Genomic DNA, 17,990 nt, shown 5'->3' on the forward strand with positions numbered 1-17,990 from the left:
AGTCGCCTTCCTCAATAAGTGACTAAAAATCTGTAAGCTATTTATTAATCATTTACAAAAACTGTATTCTCTTCCAAAAGACAACCAGTATTGGCATCTGTAGGAACTGCTGGATGCTATTTCCAAAATGGCTCTATTTATGAGCTGTAAGGAATTTTGTCTTGGGTACCTTGAAATATCTTTTTGCTGCTCATTGCAGGGGTGCTGCTCGGCCATTAAATCCCAAGGGAATGTATGAAATGGCTGCAGAAACAGAGCCTCTGTCAACAAGAGATCAGTTTGGGCATGCAGCGCTTATTTGTGATCCACACCAAGCGCTCATGTTTTAAGAGGGCAGGACATTTCATCTTGTAAACTCATACAGCAATCAAGCCCATGTCTGTCAATGGAGGCGTTCTGAAGAAATTAAACCCTGTTACTTATCAGACTAGTTTTCACTGTGCAGTAGCAGCTTCTATCTCCTCAGGTACAGGCTGCTTCCTAATGCCAACACCTGCTCTGTGCAGCCCATCCCTCACCACCACGCTCTGTCCCCATCACAAACCCCAGAAGGGTTTGCAGAGCGTGTTCAATAAGTCTGCTGCCCTGCCAGGATCTGCAAGCAGCCATTTTCAGCATTACACCTTGTCAACCCAGCCTGCTTTTGCTCACTTTGGAGCACAGATTGGATCCAGTTTAACAGAGAACGCCTCCAATCCCGAACATCAGATAATCACATAAACACCCAATCAGATATCCAAGCTCATCGCTGGAGTTACCTTCACAAAGTGGGAATGCAAACCACAGATCTCAGATATGATCTCCTCTCTGCAGCGAATCACAGAGCAATCAATAATAATTACAAAGAAATATCTGCGTGCACGAGAGGCGCCACTATTGCCACATACAGCAGGGCTTCAAAGCTCAAAAGGAGCGCTGCTGACAGCTAAAACAGAGACTCCCACATTGCCAGCACTTCGATGGTAATGACAGCGAGCTAATAGAATCAAAGACTCCTAGTGCTGTCAGAAAGCAGGTTCAGGTTACTCGCTTGTTCTTAAGCTGTTATTAGCTATTATTAGTGAAGAGGAAAAACACAGGGGCTTAAACTTTTAAAAAGCAGAGGATTATGAGCCCTTCCACTATTAAAAACAATTTCTCACTTTACAAACTTTTGGGGCTGGCAGCTGTTTCACTTGAATATGGAACCAGCTGCCCTCTTCTGCCTCCCTGCTGCCCCTTGAACTCGAAAGCATTTTAATGTCACTTAAAAAAAAAAAAAGAGAGTAACATTTCTAACAACCTGCAGTTCCTTGGGTAGTCCCAGTAATCGTACCTAGTTAAAGAAAGCCTTTCAAGGGCCAAATACTTCTTCAACCACTTAATTGATATGACCTTGAAGCGTTCACAGCACTCTCCAGTAACATTCAATGGAAAGCAGATGTTGGTGAAGGCTTGCTGAAACGGGCTTTTATTCTTACGATGGTTTGATTCTCTCACACAAATCCTACTTCTGGCAGGAAGAAGAACTTTATGGAACAGACACGATTTGCTATCACAGACACCTCTGTGTTCAGTTTTCATAGAATTAGATTGGTTGGAAAAGACCTCTAAGATGATCTAGTCCAACCATCCACCTACCATCAATACTGCCCACTAACCATGTCCCCACATCTCCACCCTCCTTGAATCAAGGACAGTGACTCCACCACCTCCCTGGGTAGCCTATTTCAGTGCTTGATCACTCTTTCAGAGAAGACCATATCCATTGTGAATCTCCCCTGACACAATCTGAAGCCATTCCCTCTCATCGTACCTCTAGCTACCTGGGGAAAAGAGGCTGATTCCCACTTTGTCACAACCTTTTCAAATACAGCTTGGTGCTGTTTGACAGAACTCAGGTTTTTGAGGCAAGAATCTATGGGGGAAGGAAAGTTTTCAGAACCTTAGATCCAGGAGAGGTTAATCCTCATGAAAATTCGGGCCTTGAATCTATGTGATCAGAAGGCTCAAGATGATGAGCACTGTACCAATGCAGCAGGCTGAAATCAAGATGATTTTAGCATTATTTGTTTGTTATCTGCGAATAACAGATTTTTTTGGCACAGTAGAGTGATCCAGGCTTGTACAGCTTGTAGCTGTTCTGTCCTGTTGTCCTCATCATGGAAAATACAGACATGCAAATGACAGCAAGTGCTTTGCTAATGCACCACTTGTCTGTAATACATGGTTAGCAGTAAGTTCCTCTACTTCTGAAAAAACTATAATTTGTGACAACTGGGATGGAAGGAGGAGATGGTCGATGATCTTTAATGTCCCTTCTAATCTAAGCCATTCCACAAGCATTCTAAAATATGGAAACAGTTTTAGAAATCTCCAGCTTTTACATCCAATTTTGCCAATGATTTGCCACATAAAGTAAAAAAAAGTCATTTAGCCTCTCTGAGCCACAGCTCAGTCACTCACACTTCAAAGGCACACTAGCATTGTGTCTATTAGAGTGTTAAGGGGATTGGGAGCTTAATCTGACCAGCACTGTTTCCAAGTCTCTCTCAATCTCAACATTGAGCTTTTAACACTTTTAACACTAACACACAAGCATTCTTTGATTGTTGTTTTATTTGGTCAGAATGATTACTGCCAGGGCTTGCTGGGAAGGTACAGACCGACCAAGAAGGGACAAAAAGCTGCAGATCACCAGCTAAGCTGAACAAGTGAAAGGGCAAAATACACACACACACACACACAAAAACGCAGACCTACTCTATTTCTGCACATACCTGTCACTCTGACTGTAAAGTTTCCCAGGACCTCGTTGGAATGCCTTGGCTTGCAACTGTACAGCCCTGAATCATCATATGACACATTGATTATCTTCAACAGTTTTTGTCCAATATGAGTTCTGTTGGAAGGTGCAATCCCAATACCATCTTTAAACCAGAAAACTGACACAGAAGAGCTTTGGGTGTTACAGGAAAGTTCAATGGTATCTCCACTTCCAAACACCAACTCTTCCAGAAAGGCGGTCTCGCTTCTCAAGTATTCTGCAAAGGGAAAAAGAGAGGGAAATGAGTAAATAAGAGCATATATCAGAGGATGAAAGAGTATTTTAAAAAGTATATTGTGTTTGCTCTACAGATGCTTCCATGTGTGCAGAAGGCTCTCACACTAGCAATGACAGCGAATCCTGTCATGGGCTGCACAATTCTGTTTTACAGTAGAGCAATAACAAAAGGAATGGTCTGAGCTCAGAAGGCTTTCCACAAAGGAACATGAGGCATGATAGTTTGACAGTCCTCAGACTCATATACAGTGATGTACGAAGTCACTTCAGAAATCCAGTGGTTTCTTCCTCCTTTACACCATTTTGAAAAAGAAGACTCAGTCCTCCACAGCTGCCCTCAACCCAGTTATTCCAACAGCATGAGCACCATTGCCTTGTCTATGCCAGCCAACATTTTCTCATTACACATCTCATGCTTTTTCCAGCTTACAGCAGCTCTGAGACATCATGTTCTGCCAGGCACAAGTCTTCTTGGTTTTGTACACTATGGGATTCTAACTCCTAGCAAAGACTCTCTGGTGCTACGATTATATAACTAACAAATAAGTAATGCAAAACAAATCTATTCCCATGATCCAAACTCAGGTGGCCCAATTTTACCTCTGATAATAATCAGATATGAATAGAGATCTTAATTTTGCTGCTTACATATATGCATAGATTAGAATTTAACTGTGAAACCAATGTGATTACAGGAATTCAGAACACCTGAGGATGGTGTTCTGATGATGAACTGTCTTCAAGTTGTTCTCCTGCTATTAGGTCAAAGAATTGGAGGAGGTAATTAAAGAAAAATGTACTGCTTTTCTCCCCTGGTCATGCAACTTTTCATTCTCATGAACTTTAAAAATATAAAAATGCTTCAGTCAGTAGTCTTACATAGAGAAAATGATGAATTCTAAGGGCCTGAAAATGTGGTATTTCTTGGGAGGTATCATCCCACAGTAGGCAAAGCCCACACACATTGGGGTCACAAAGCACCTTTCCCTTATACTCTGGCAGCAACTCCAACTCAAATATTTCTGGGTTTGGCTAGAATGCTGTGGTATTCATATAGACAAGGGTTTCTTTTATTACTATTATTATTTTTTATTATTTTTAATGAAAAGATTTTCCCTGAACGCATATGCTATTAGTAAAAACGGAAGCCGAAGGAGCATCAGCATCTCTCTCCTTTCAGAGCAGCTCCTGCTGCAGTTCTGTGCTTGCCCATGGACTGTCTCTTCCCATCAAGGAGCTCCTTGGGAAAATATGGTTGAGAAGAAGAAACTTGCAGCATCAGGTAAAGAAGCATTTTCTGTTTCAGCTGCTGATTTCAGGATGAAGCCTTCCTTCTCTGTACTATAAGGATTTTCTCAATGGCACCAACTTTGGCTTTAGATTAAAAGTCCCTCATGGAGCTTTGCATGCAGTGCTGGGTGCTGATCTTTGTTGATTCTAATGGAAGCTGTTACTAATTTAACCTACCCCATGCAGCTGAGCCATTCCTCCATACAAAATGCACACTTCTACCTGACCTTTGGTAACTTGTGCATTTTGGCTTTTGCACCCTAAACCTACCAACAGGAACAAGCCCAGACTGAATTCAAACCAAATGAGGCTGTTTAGTCATTTAAAAGGAAGTCACTTTTTTCTTAAAGTGACAATGAATCTGTGTGAATGACAAAGCACTACAGCAGTTTTATAAAACATCGCAAAGGAATACCAAAATGAAGAGTAAATTCACTTTCGACTCAGAACAATTGGGGTTTGCAGTTCTTCTGAAGAAAGAAACCTCATCTCTTGCTCATTTTGACATCTCTGCCCCTTGACAGCTCAGCTGGTCCCCAGCAGATATCTCGATGCCCACTGCATGCATACCTCGGTCCTACTGACTGTATTCAGTCCTACTGACTTCATTCCTCCTGAGTAGAGCATCCACAGATTTCAAGGAATGGCTACTTGAAAATGAGAACAGTACTGACATTTTTCAGCTCTTTAAATAGCATTTCAAATTTCAGTTTACACACCTATGGCTGAAAACTAATCAGAACCCAAGTCAGAGACCTCCACAAAGTTGAACGTGCTTCAGTATTTTGTCTAACTAAGAGAATGAAGATTTACTATTATTATTATACCTCATCCAGCTTTCAAATACGACAAATGCAAAAGCAGAGACAGAGGTTACAACACCTATCACCCAAGCATCAGTCCTGGGTCCTATGCGAAACATCCACACTGTAGGCAAGCAGCAAACCCCTTTAAACCTTCCTGCACTTTGGCTGGTGCCCTCCCTGTGCCTGGGGACTGTTTGTAGGTGCTATGCCAGAAGCATGAGGGTAGCGAGGGATGAGAGCCTGTGGGATGCTCATGGACTCCACACCACCTTGAACAGTGCACTCACCTTCAGCTCCAGGACACTTTGTTCCCTTATTTCTTCTCTTCACTTGTGATTTTCCCACTGTAGGAATATCTTCCTACAGCTCCACTTTCTGAAAAACCCCAGTGTTCAGGAGCATTCTTTTCAGCTCCAACTCCTCAAGGGAGCATCCCAAAGCTGGAGCACAGCAATTCATCATGCATTTCATAAGTAGATGGCCCTGACCACACTGCCCAGGCTCAGGGCTCAGCACCCTCAGTTCTCTGAGTACTATATCCCTCACATGCCCCTGAAAATCCCAGGGAGGTTTTTCTCTGACATGGACCAAGGTGGCTTATACTTTCCTCTGTCCAAACTTTATTTGCCATTTTACCTATGTGTCCTCACAGTGGGAGCTGAGGGCTTCTGTGCTGTGTCTGGATGAGGAGCTAAGAGATATGGTTCAGTGGCTTGTGGTAGCAATGGTAATAGGAGGATGGTTGGACTAAATGATCTTGTAGGTCCTTTCCAACCTTGTGATTCGATGATTCTATGAAGAGCAAGCCCTACTGCCAGAAATGGGAATCAATCTCTCTTTTCTGCCCAGAGTTTAGATACTTCTGAAAGTGAACTGACTTGGTCCTTCCCTTAAAAACCTAAGCTGTGATTTAGAAAATTGCCTTTAAGAAACCACATCCACAAACAGTTTGCCTCAGTCATTTGAAAGGGACAATTTATCTATCTTTCACCTGTTGTGTATGTTTGCTTTGGTGTGGGATGGGGGTTCCCCTGGAAAAGCTTAAAATAGTTCTCCTAATAATAGACAGGTTAGCTGTTTATTCAGTATTACCGCTGCAGTATCTATGCAACTGTTACCAGTCAATATTTCTTCCAAAGACATTAAGAAGTGTGCTGCATTCTATTACCTCCCAGGATTGTTTTTATGTGTATGCATGTGCACTAGAAGGAAAGCAAACTTTTTTCCTAGAGAATATGCACAACCATGACCAGTTCTCAAGGTTAGTTCTCAAGTCATACGCTTTAACTTTTTTTTTTTCCTTCCCAAAAGCAAGAGATTATGGGAGAAAAAAAAATCTCTAGTGTTTAGCTTGGCTATCCCCAACAGCGACTTTGGAAGGGCTTCTGAAATGGAAAAGCAGATGTTGCAAATCTGCCTTATCTACGGAGCAACTGTTGACTCTGTTGTGCAAATCCTAATTTACATTTGCATGAAAGGTTTCAGAGATTAAATGGCATTCAAGGAGGAATATTAGCTTTTCTCCCTCCCTCCAGCCCTCCTTTGAATGGATTTACTACTGGCAATTAGCTTTCTGTTCCACCGGCCAAGTAGAAAACAGGATTCATCGAGACTCTACAGTATCCTCCTTTTAATGGACTGTTTTCTGAAATCACCCAATTCAGATGCCGAGAGTCAGAAGGAGAAATAAATCGTCACAAAGCTGAAATAGTTACAAAAACACTTTAGCCAGGAGGATTTCCCTCTGGCAAAGCCCTAAGGAGTAAAAAAGAGAACAAATCAAAGGGGTCTCCTGGCTACATCCAACAAACATGGGAATGCAAAACCCCAGGAACACAAAGCTTTGGTTGCTGTCCCAAGGACAGCCTTTAGCTGTGAGTTTGCTGGCTTAAAGGAACAGACTTGGATGGGTATTTTCCTTAAAATTAGGCCAGACTTTCATTAGTTTCTAATGCAAAACAAACAAAAAAGAAGCAATTACCAATTACAACCCTTGTCTGTCCCCACAGTTCTGCATGCTTTTTTTTTTCTTCTTCTTTTTTTCTGAAATAAAACTAATACAAAATGTCCTTCACCAGCCCACCTCACCCAACCACAGTGGTCAAACTCGGTCAATCCTGACCACTTCCTATGCAATGCAGAGTGATGGGACACTTGTTGCACAAATTCTAGGAGGAGCATAGGAGACCATGACCATAGGCCATCCCCTTGGAGCCTGCCTCTCATCCACTCAAGAGTGATGGCCAACTCAGCCTTTGCTTTTAGGTGGAGAGTGACAAACTTGTAAGGGAGAAAGGAGGCCAACCAAAACTGTTGGCTGCACAGGGCTGTCAGGCTGTCCTGGCCTGGTGTCAGTAGATGGATCCCATCACAAAATGGTTGGGGTTTTACATTTTCACTCTTCGTGCCTAAGGAATTTCAAAAAGCTCATCACCGTACTGAAGAAACCACAACAACCTTGTTCTCAAACCAATGGAAGCCTATGAAAACTAAGGCTGGGGCTTTCCAATGGCCAGAGCAAATCATCTCTAGCCTGCACTACAGCAGAACAGGTTTCCAGCAACATGCTGAAATAACCAAAAACCCCATGGAGCATAGGTCCTGAGCAAACTCATGCCCTGCAAGTATCAGCATGCTATCTGCCCTCTCAGAGGAGGCCAACTAGCTGGGTTTTACAGGTGACATGCAGTAGGCAATCAGCAGCCAGAACTACATGTTACACAGATGAATGGTCCACAACGCATGAAGAAAGGACAGAAACTGAATCTTTGGGAATGTTTTTAAGTTTTGTTAAAAAATCACTGAGTTATTTCCCCTGGGCTCCTTCTCTCCAGCCTTATTTCGTTCCTTAAACCCTTCAAAAATGTATCGCTGATGGAGCTCTTGAGCTTGGAGAAAGTCTTCGGCTTTCTGGCTGAATTATAGAATTTGGTGAACTCTAGCCAAACATTCACCACGTTCTTAGTGCCTCTGCAGATGAGTTTTTTGACACCAGGCCCACCAGTTGAGGTTCACCACAGAATAACTTTCTAAGGGACGCAAAGAATTGGAGCCCCCCCTACAACTCCAACCTGGTCACTCGCAGTGAGTCCCTGAAGTGCACTTGGAGATCACATGGAAGCAGAAAAAATTTGCCATAAAGCCTGCCCCAACCTTTCCCCTTCGGTTCACAGCTATGCAGCGACCAAATCCCAGCTCCTCCGTGTTTCCATTCCACTTCCAATGCGCGCTCCTCTAATCTTCATTTAATGCAGGCAGCTGGCTGTAAATACCCCAGAACAATGACTTTAATCCTAAGGATCCTGAAGCCCCCCTTCCTCCCTGCGCCAAAACTGAAGAAAAATGAAAAGAACAGCCTCATGAAGCAAGATGGAGAAACCCAAGCTAGCCATTTGGCCAAAAGAGCAGAATGACACAATGAGCTAAATTTTGCCTGGCCCGCTAATTAAAAACGGAAGCAACCATACTCCTGAGCCAGTGATGGGAGGTGGGGGGAGTTTTCATGCTATTCAAAAACTGGCTTCCAACTGGGACCATATTCACTCCACATTAATTGTCATTCCAACTACGAGTGTCCTAGTTTCAAAATGAAAACTACTCTCCAGCGTAGCTAGTGAAAACCAACACCAGTTTCGAAGCATTAAACAAAATTTATTGATTGCATTTTCCCACCCACTAAAACTTTAATAAGCATTAAACCTCAAACTCCTGGCCCTGTTTCCTCCCTCTACCCTCTCTCTCCATAAAAAGGGTCAGGCCCCTCTATATGGAGATTAGGACTTTATGTTTGGTATTTGTTTATGAGCCTATCAATTGCCTCTATTTCAGGGAGGGGAAAAGCACATCTAAAAAAAACCCTCTCGTACATGGATTAAGAGAGGGCAAAGGTTTAGGGTAGTTTTGGTGTTTTTTTTTCCAACTGATTGTAAGGTTTAGATATATTACGGATCATGTTTACATGAAAAAGTGAATGCCCCCTTTTCTTGTAAGTTTCCCTTGAGTTACATAAAATGGCATATTTCAAAGATCCCTATTACTGAGTAATAAGACACAGAACTTCCAGGCTTCTCTGCTGACTGTCTTCAGCTGTAGTAAAAAAAAAAAAAAACTAAAAAAATGGGGGGCCACTCTGTCTGCATACTTAGCAAAGAAAACAAAGGCCAAACATTTGAAATGCAAAGGTTGGTGATTAAGCCCAGAAATCCATATCTAGGCATCAAAATGAATAACCAGATTTTAAGAGTGCTTAAGAGCTTGAAATGCAGAGCCTGATCTGGCTCAGCATCTTTCAAACCCAAGCCTGTTATTTCAATGCCTCAAGCGGGATGGAAGTGCCAGGTACCCAAAGTCGCAGGAGCCCAACGCTAATCTCCTGTTCATGAAGTCTGAGCCAGTTCGTGGTCATGAAGTCATGAGCAACAAGCCCAGATTTTATTATTTAGAAAGCACATCTCATATCAATACTGCAATGCTTTTTCCCTGTGCTAAACTCAACTCCTACCCTTCAGAGATGGTAAAAATAGTGGATATCAAAAATTCTTTTATTTCTCTTCTATAAAGAGGGATGCTGAAGGGAGTAGAAGGTTTGGAGTTCACTACTCTGTTAAATCAACCTTACTATATTTTTTCAGCTTGTTTGACTTGCTGTTTCTGTATACATTTGTGTTTTCACCTCTCTGCATTCAAATCCCACGCTAGCGTTTGTTCTGTGCTTCTCACAGGAAACTTGCTCAGCTCTTTATTTGTATTAAGTCTACGGACTTATAGAAAACAGACTTGGAAAACAATTCCTAAATTAGCAGGACTTACCAGCATACATGCATAGGCACAAACACAGGGCTGCATACCATCCTGCCCAAGCGTGGCGTTTTATCATTTCCAGCAGCAACAGCAGGGCATCGGGTTCAGCAGAACGGCACTTTTAATGGTCTCATGCAACCATATCTATTACAGCAGGTTTTGGACTGCACGTAATAAATTAAGGGAGAGTTCAAGGAAGTCATGCGTGTCTCAGTTCCCACTCCTTTCAAATGGTTTTAATGCTCCCAATCACTGTCCTCTATTTACTGAGCCATGCTGGGCTCCAGATATGCCAGCAGCAGGTTTGACATCTCCACATGCAGCTATTTTAATGCTGCTGTAAGGAAAAGCATGCTTTGCAGAGGGTCCCATGCTGGGACATAGTCAGTCTTGACTGCCTGTGGGACCTTCCTCAGGCTCTCTGATCCCTTCCCCGTCTTCCACAGTCTGACCTTTCCAGCTTTTCTTTACATTTTCCCAACAAAAAACACGTCTAAAACTTCCTTCTCCCTGTTAGGGAGTGTCCAGTGTTCCCTGAGACACAGATGCCACTGCAGCAGCAGGGTTGGGCATTGCAATGGGCATGGAGAAGGAGAAAGCCAACAGCTGTTTCTCTTCTGCTGACAAAATTGTGGAAGATAAAAACTGAAGCCAGCAACCTGGATTGGTCTGAAAGTCAAGCAGAGATAGTAAGCTCCAGGTGGGCTGCCTTGGGCAGGATGGGTGCAATTGGTGGATGAACCACCATATGGCAACACTTTCACGGATAAAGTTGGACTACCTCCTCATGTTTTCACCTATTTCTCCACGTAGACACATGTACCTATAAGCAGTGAGGCCACTGAGTGCAGTGATCCAAAACCTGGACTCTGGCCCCTTTCAGAAGACCAGCAGCTAACTTTCTGCTGTGTGCTACTCCTACAGCTGCTCCTCCTCACCCCAAAACAGGCAGGCACACGCAATGGGTGAAGCCAGCAAAGACTGCATCACTTGTACGCACCTCATTTGCTATGCACTGAGAGCAGGGGAGCAGAGGAGATGAAAATCTCACCTCAAACATTTACACAGGTTTTGAAAGCGCCTGAGAAGCTTTCAGGTGCTTTTTGCCAGGACTAACACATTCCACTGAAGCCATTCCCTTACACAGCATGCAGATGCATAGACTCATGGAATCACAAAATCATTAAGATTGGAAAAGATCATCTAGTCCAACTGTCAACCATCCCCACCATGCCCACTAACCCACCATGTCCCTCTGTCACATCTCCATCTCTCTTGAACACCTCCAGGGATGGTGACTACATCATCTCCCTGGGCAGTCTGTTCCAATGCCTCACCACTCCCTCTGAGTTCAGGTTCCAACTGAACCTCCCCTGGAACATCCTAGAAAGCATTTATGCTGTGTGGGGTCACATAGGAGAAATGATGGCAAGAGAAGGTTCCAGGGGCAAGGTGCCCCTCTCTGAGATATCCAACACTAAATGAAACATATGGCAAGTGTAACATAGTATCTACAATTAAATTCTATGATATTTACTGTATTTATACTGTATCCTAGCAGGGCTGGAAGCTAGGGGCACAGAAGGGCCACGACAGTAATATGGGTTTACAGGGTATCCAAAAGCCAACATCAGCACACTCCAACAGTGGCTGCTTCCAAGGCAGCGAAATCAGCAGCCTGCAAAGCCTGAAACTTATTTTTATGCCTGATAACAGATCTTGAGTGCTCAACACTGAGCACTCACCCATTACATTGCTGATACTGATACCTTTGGGCTGACCAGGAAGGAACGCTTCATGCTCGATCATCACTCACTCCACTCACAAGAAGGAGGTGGGTGATGGATTTGGAGAAATTTCAGGAAGGGACGCAGTGAGGAACCATCTGCTGTTTCTTACTTTTTTTTTTTCCCCCCCTCCTTTCTGTAGTTTATCAGTTTGCAAAGTGGGAGGCCGAGTTTCCTCGCAGCCCGCTCTTCCTTCAGCTTTAGGAAGAAGGAGGCTGCAAGGAGCAAGGAAGGTGATGGCCAAGGAGTTCTGGGCTCCCAGCCCTGCGGTTCCATTCGCCAGGCGCCCAACCCACCACGCTGCATATAAAGAGGCTTTCTGAGTTTTCCCTGGAAAAACAACAAAAAAATCCCACATGCTTTCATGCAAAGCTGTGGGAGCATGCGTAACACGCTGGCTGTAAAATGAATGCATTTTTTATTTGATTTTGCAAGCGTTCCCTACCGTTCCAACTGTATTCATTTGCAGCTCGTGTCTTACACAGAAAATACCAGCAAAGTTATGCACCTCCATTTACCACCCGCCCCACTCCTGCATGAATCCTCAGCCCATTAACATAACTATTTAAACTGGACATGTTTTCTTCAACATTCCCCCTCTTTCATAAACTGCCAAGTGACAGTTGTTTACTGTCAACATGCCCGAGTGCTCCAAGCCAGGGAGAAATATGCCCTTTCAAAAGGCGAACCTATCGGCTAGCAAAGGAAGATTAGAATCTGGCATTTTCCTCTTCTCCCTCCCCAGAAATGCTTTATTCGTAGGGATGCGCATGATACAGATCAGCAGAGATGGTGCTGTGCTTAATTCCGATCATTCTTTTAATTAAAGACGGGCTCACGTAGGGTTTATCTTGGGTTGCACATGTGAGTTGTCAGCACACACCAAACTCCTTAATCTTCCCATTGCAACTTCTTTCCCTCCTCATCTTTAGCTCCGATAGCCCAAGCACATGGTGGGGAAGCAGCATGCTCATCTTGCCCAGGTCCCGCTATTAGCAAGCAGTAAAATTCTTGCCCTGAGGATCTACGATCTACACAGAGAAGTTAAAAAAATTAGGGGGAAAAAATCCAATCACCACTTACTTCAAGACCTCAAGTCTCCTAATAAGCTGCTGAGATATTTTGCTGGGAGGGAATTTCTTGCTCTTGAGTTCTGCACATGAAAGGGGGTGGAATAGGAGGAAAAAACAAAACAAAACAATAATCCTCTGAAAAAAGTGGTTTCCCATGCCTGCACAAAGCAATAAGGGAGCTCCTAGTGGGTTTACTGCTGAGTGCCACTGCTTTACCATAAATGTCACCAGCTCCTGCTCTCCTGCAGACATCAGGTCACTGTCATACCACCCGCTGGCATCCAGGATGGACCTGGTGACAAAAGCTCACCTCACTTGGTACACAGTGAAGGTGGGATGAGATGGAATGCAGACAGCCCCAACCAGGTAGAGCCAAGCACATCCCTACCACTTGAGTTTTCTCACTTGGGTCATTAGATATTGTTTGGAAAGTTTTCTATTTCTGCTCAACAGTTGCTTCCACCACAATCTGTGAAGGTCTCCAGCCTGCTCCCTTGAAAATTTCTGCTTGGGATTAAATAGGCAAGAGATGAGGACCTTGGTATAACTTTTAAAGGACGACAGGCAGCAGCAGACAGCAGAACTTCCAAAAAATCTGCCCCTGAAGGGTCTTTATAAACTCTACCAAGCATCCAAATAAAATCAAAACTCCAATTCTAGAGAGATTTTCAGCCCTTGGATGGGGAGAGCATGGAGTTAGTAAGCGTTGATCTCAGCACCTGGATCCAGAAGCATCTTCTCTAACTCCTTGCCCACAAATAACAGCCCCTATGGATGCACACCTGGCTCTTCCCAAGGAAAATGCCACCCCAAAAGCAATAAAAATAAAAACACACTGGAATGTGCCAGAATGCGTTACACAACTCTTAGGACCGGGTGCAGGCACTCATTGCGGGGCAGTGCACAAAGCTTTGTAGCTACAGAGAGCAGCCCCAGCCCTCGTCCTTCCCTCACTCGCTGCCTTGGAAGCCTCTGCTTCTGAGTCATTAATATGTTTAACCCCTCGCAACCTGTGGAGATGGCACAGCCCCAAACTCTCACAGATGCTGAACGTGTAAGCACATGGTAATTGTTTTGCATACGGTTCTGCGTGATAAAGAAACTCCGAGGCACTTCCAAGTTTTAATAGAACCTTTTTATTCTCTCAAGTCTTTATCTTCCCCCCTTCTGTGGCTTTGGGAAAGCAATGCCAGCTCACTAAAACTGACTCCCCCTCTGCTACGAATACCGCACCTTTTTTAGATGAATACATCTGAAACTGAAGCAGTTACTGGAGAAGTGTTTTCTCGCTTTGCTGCACTGTGATTCTTAAAAAAGAAAGAAAAAAAAAAGCTTTGCTAAATGGTGTAACCTGAGTGTCACAGCAGAAAAAAAATAAGATCTAACCTCCCCGTCCACCTGGGCAGTGCAACTCCCCTTATCAGGGTGATACAGGGCAGGTTTACGTCTCATTACCTTTCACATTTTAACTACCAAGTTTACCAAAGGTTTTACTCCACTGTTATCGCACAGTTTTTGTTTGCTTTTGATATTATGGAAACTTCCTGGTCATTCAAGCCAAGGAGCTGATACTTAGGGGGAAAGCACATCACACATTGGGATCACAGTGCTGTCACTGCAGGAATAAAAAGCCTTTCTCCACTCATCCAGGTCTCTATATCCTATCTCTGCCACCCGGCAACCTGAACTGTGAGCTATCGGGAAGGGGGCACCAGGGCCGGCAGCTCCAATTCAGAGAAAAAGTACCAGATCACACAGATAAACGGCCCCAAGAGTGGCCAACAGTAAGCCGATAAGCTATGGAGGAGGCCCAGGAGAAAAAGGCAATGAAAGACCTTATATGTGGCTTGAGACGTGGTTCAGCCAGCGGTTTGCTCAGGGGGTGCTGTGGGACTTCTCCTCTGGAGGGTGCTGAGTCAGCAGGCTGCTTCAAAAAGCCGACAAAACGGTATGCAGAGCCAGACCAACCGACTGGCAGGGCACGGGGAAAGTTACGAGCATGCAGCACGCTGGGAAAAAGGGAAGTCCTCTCAGATGGGGAAAGGAAATAAAAATCAAGTGGATTTCACTGACGCCCAGGTTCAGCCTAGCTGGGAAAAAGTCACCAAACTAGGAGGGGATTTCACTCTATCCTTTATAGCATTCCTGATCAGCATCCACATATACTACAAAGCATCAAAAACACTGAGGAAGATGCGACCACATCTCCTGCTCCTTTGAAGTCCTGGCGCTGCCTCCTATCCACTCAGATGTCATGCAGGTGGCCATCACAGTTCACTAAAGAAGAAAAATTTCGTTTTCCAGAGTTATAGATGGAAAAAAGAACTCTCAAAGCTTCACACAACATTTCAGCTTTGTCCAGGCAGAAGGACCAGATGGGATCAGTCCTGGGGCAGTGGGTGCTGCAGCCCAGAGTCCAAAACCCATTCTGGGGCTGCTGGACAGCAACACTTCTCAACAGTGCTGATGCGTTCGGGAGAGTCATAAAAGTGAACATGCTGGTCAGAGTGGCTTAGTTTAATTGCAGGATTTAATTAGCAGATCAGCACTTCGCTACACAATCTTCAGATTCACTTTCATCACGTTCCCTACCCAGTGGCTGTTCATAAAGTCTTAATTAAAAGGAAAAAACCCCTCAGATTTAATTGCAGTGACCCCTGTCAATATGCGGTGCTATACAGCCGCTGTCAGGTGCTGTAACAAGTCAGTCCCTGCACTGCAATAGACTCTCTGGTTCCCTATTTGCTAAGTAAGGGACAACCAAGAAAAGCCATATTTCATCACATTTTCCTCTATCCTCTTATTTCATTCCTCAATAAAATATGCTAGACTCAACATAAAGGACTTCATTACTTTCTTCTTGTTCTTAGAGAACAAATGGATCAACTTTTCATTTCAGCACTGTATCACTCATAGCACTGAATCTGAAGGATTTCAGGTCTCGGGCACAAGATTGGGAGCACTACCCATTTACAAAGGGCTCTTTATTGAGGGTTTCAGAACACTTTCCTGAAGGGAACCGCTCCGGAGCCATGCGGCACCCACTCAGCACAAGGGCAATTTAGGGTGAACTTTGGAACATCTGGATACACGAAGCTCAGCAGAGCGGCCTGAACCTCTGCCATCAGCTGCGCAAAGCCTATCAGCCCCAACAAGTGCATCCCCAGTCATTTCCAAGTGGGGAAGTCACCAGAGCCCCTCTCTGCCTCTGCTGGACCTGAATTCACATATTCTGCTCGGTGACAACATGACCACAGCTAAGGGACCATCAGTCCTGGCTCCTAACAGAGCTCAGCTTTCCGCACAAACTTCAGAGTTCAACACACACACATGGCTCCATAGCACCAGTATCAGGAATCCCAGAAATTCCCTTTTTTTCTATATACATTTCTGAGAGATGGGATGGATATCACAAGTTTTGCAAAGCGAAATGCTGCCGTTGGTCAGCCCTGCTCTCAGAGCAAGCAGCATCACTTGACATGCACAAATCGTACCCAGTAATATCTTTATCTGAATACTAATGCAAATTGGACGGGCTTTTTTATACGGATGTCTATTCTGTGACTGCTGAATAGAGTGACCGCATGCTCAGGGCTGCAAAGGAGTTCACTGACCTCCCTAATCATCTCTGCCATAGCCCCTGAATGACACACACATTCACTCCTGCCTCGCCTCTCCGCTTTCATTCATAAAAAAAAAGAGAAAAAACACAACGGGGGGGGGTGGGAGGAAATTTTGACATTGTTCTTCCTGCGGCAGCCTCGAGAAAAGGAGAGGGGAGAAACTCAGCCCAGATGAGGCCCCTGGTGTTTTGAGTTGAGCTTCTATTCAGCAACAGCCCCGCCATCTGCCTCCTTCCTGCCAGCAGCCCAACACCTCCCCGCGGAGATGTTAAAACCTGCACCCCTCCACCTCCGCCAGCAGCGCGCGTCCGTATTAGCAAACACACACATACCTCCAGAACGCCTCCCCTCAATGTGTGTTTTATGGAGCTGGGGACAGGCACAAAGCAGTAGCTGTTACAGCCTTCACAGCCCCGTGTGGAGAATTAGATCACTGGGGAAAAATCCTTCCAAGCCCCTTTATGGAAAATAAGGCCTTAGACTGTAAATGCAAAGCCCGGCGAACAACAACCCTCAGTAATGAGCCAACACCCCATGGCCCATTTGATCAGGAGAAAGAATTTGCTTTTTACCATTCCATTCAAAGGCTGAAAAGCAAAATGCGTTTTTACTCGGCTCGGAGGGTTTATGTTCTTTACAGTTTCTTTTGCACAACCTTTTCCCCTCCAGTGGATGCTGCGGGCTGGGCGATGCCAGGCTTCCCACATCTCCACGCACGTGGCCAGTGTCACCCCTAGGGATATCACTGAGTAGCCCATGGGGAACGGAGCTCAGAATGCTCAGAGCCTCATCCCATTCCCTGGAGTTGACAGTGACACCCACATGGCCACTGTCAGGTTGACACTGACACCCATATGGTCATCGACAGCAGCGATAGAGCCTCATCCCGACGATTTCCAACTCAAGTGAATCTACAGTCCTATGATTTCCACTGGAAATCCCAAAGCAGTGATATCCCTCCAGGTTAACCCCTCCAAACTGTCCCCCAAATGACAGCACAGAGACTGACACACGCTCCCTGCCCCTTCGCTTCCACCCAGACGCCCACCTCAATGCGCTCGCTGACGTGTTTGACCCATAAATCAATTCTTTTGGCTGTGAAAAATGAGCCAAACGAGTTACACTAAGAATCTGGGGTTTTATTAGGACTTTCTCGAAAACAAAACCAACCCCCGGCATGATTTATGGCTTTAACCAAAAGGAGTATGAAAGTAATGCCCCCACCCCTGGCCTCCACGAAGCCCATTTATTCCCCTGTCACTTTTTTGGCAACGGGGGCTCCGAAACCCAATGGTGAACAATGGAAACTTTCTGCCGGGTACATGCAACCCCGGAGCCGGGGAGCTGCGAAGGGGCTTCGAAAAACAAACAGGGGCTCAGGGAGCAGCTGAGGCAGATCAGCGAGAAGTTGCAAACCCACCCGAAGAGATTTTTTTCCTTAAAGCAGCTTTTGTCCGGCTTTTCCTCGAGAGGAGGTGTTCAGCGGCTCCTTCCCCAACGCCTCGTCCCTAACTCAATGAGTTGCGACTGCCGGTGCGTAAGAAGCACCCGCCGCCCCACGCACCGCG

At 44.8% G+C, this 17,990-nt stretch overlaps 1 protein-coding gene across 1 annotated transcript in view; it reads right to left on the minus strand.

The window, feature by feature from the left end:
- The window catches only part of FGFR3 (fibroblast growth factor receptor 3), a 52,351-nt gene that overhangs the window by 31,397 nt on the left and 2,964 nt on the right, over window positions 1-17,990 (minus strand). Inside the window, exon 2 of the mRNA XM_019615159.2 lies at window positions 2,760-3,111. Coding sequence (XP_019470704.1) covers window positions 2,760-3,111 — 352 coding nt within the window. The remainder of the gene's footprint in view (window positions 1-2,759; window positions 3,112-17,990) is intronic.

Source organism: Meleagris gallopavo, chromosome 4, assembly GCF_000146605.3.
Source record: "Meleagris gallopavo isolate NT-WF06-2002-E0010 breed Aviagen turkey brand Nicholas breeding stock chromosome 4, Turkey_5.1, whole genome shotgun sequence".
Taxonomy (NCBI): Eukaryota; Metazoa; Chordata; class Aves; order Galliformes; family Phasianidae; genus Meleagris; species Meleagris gallopavo.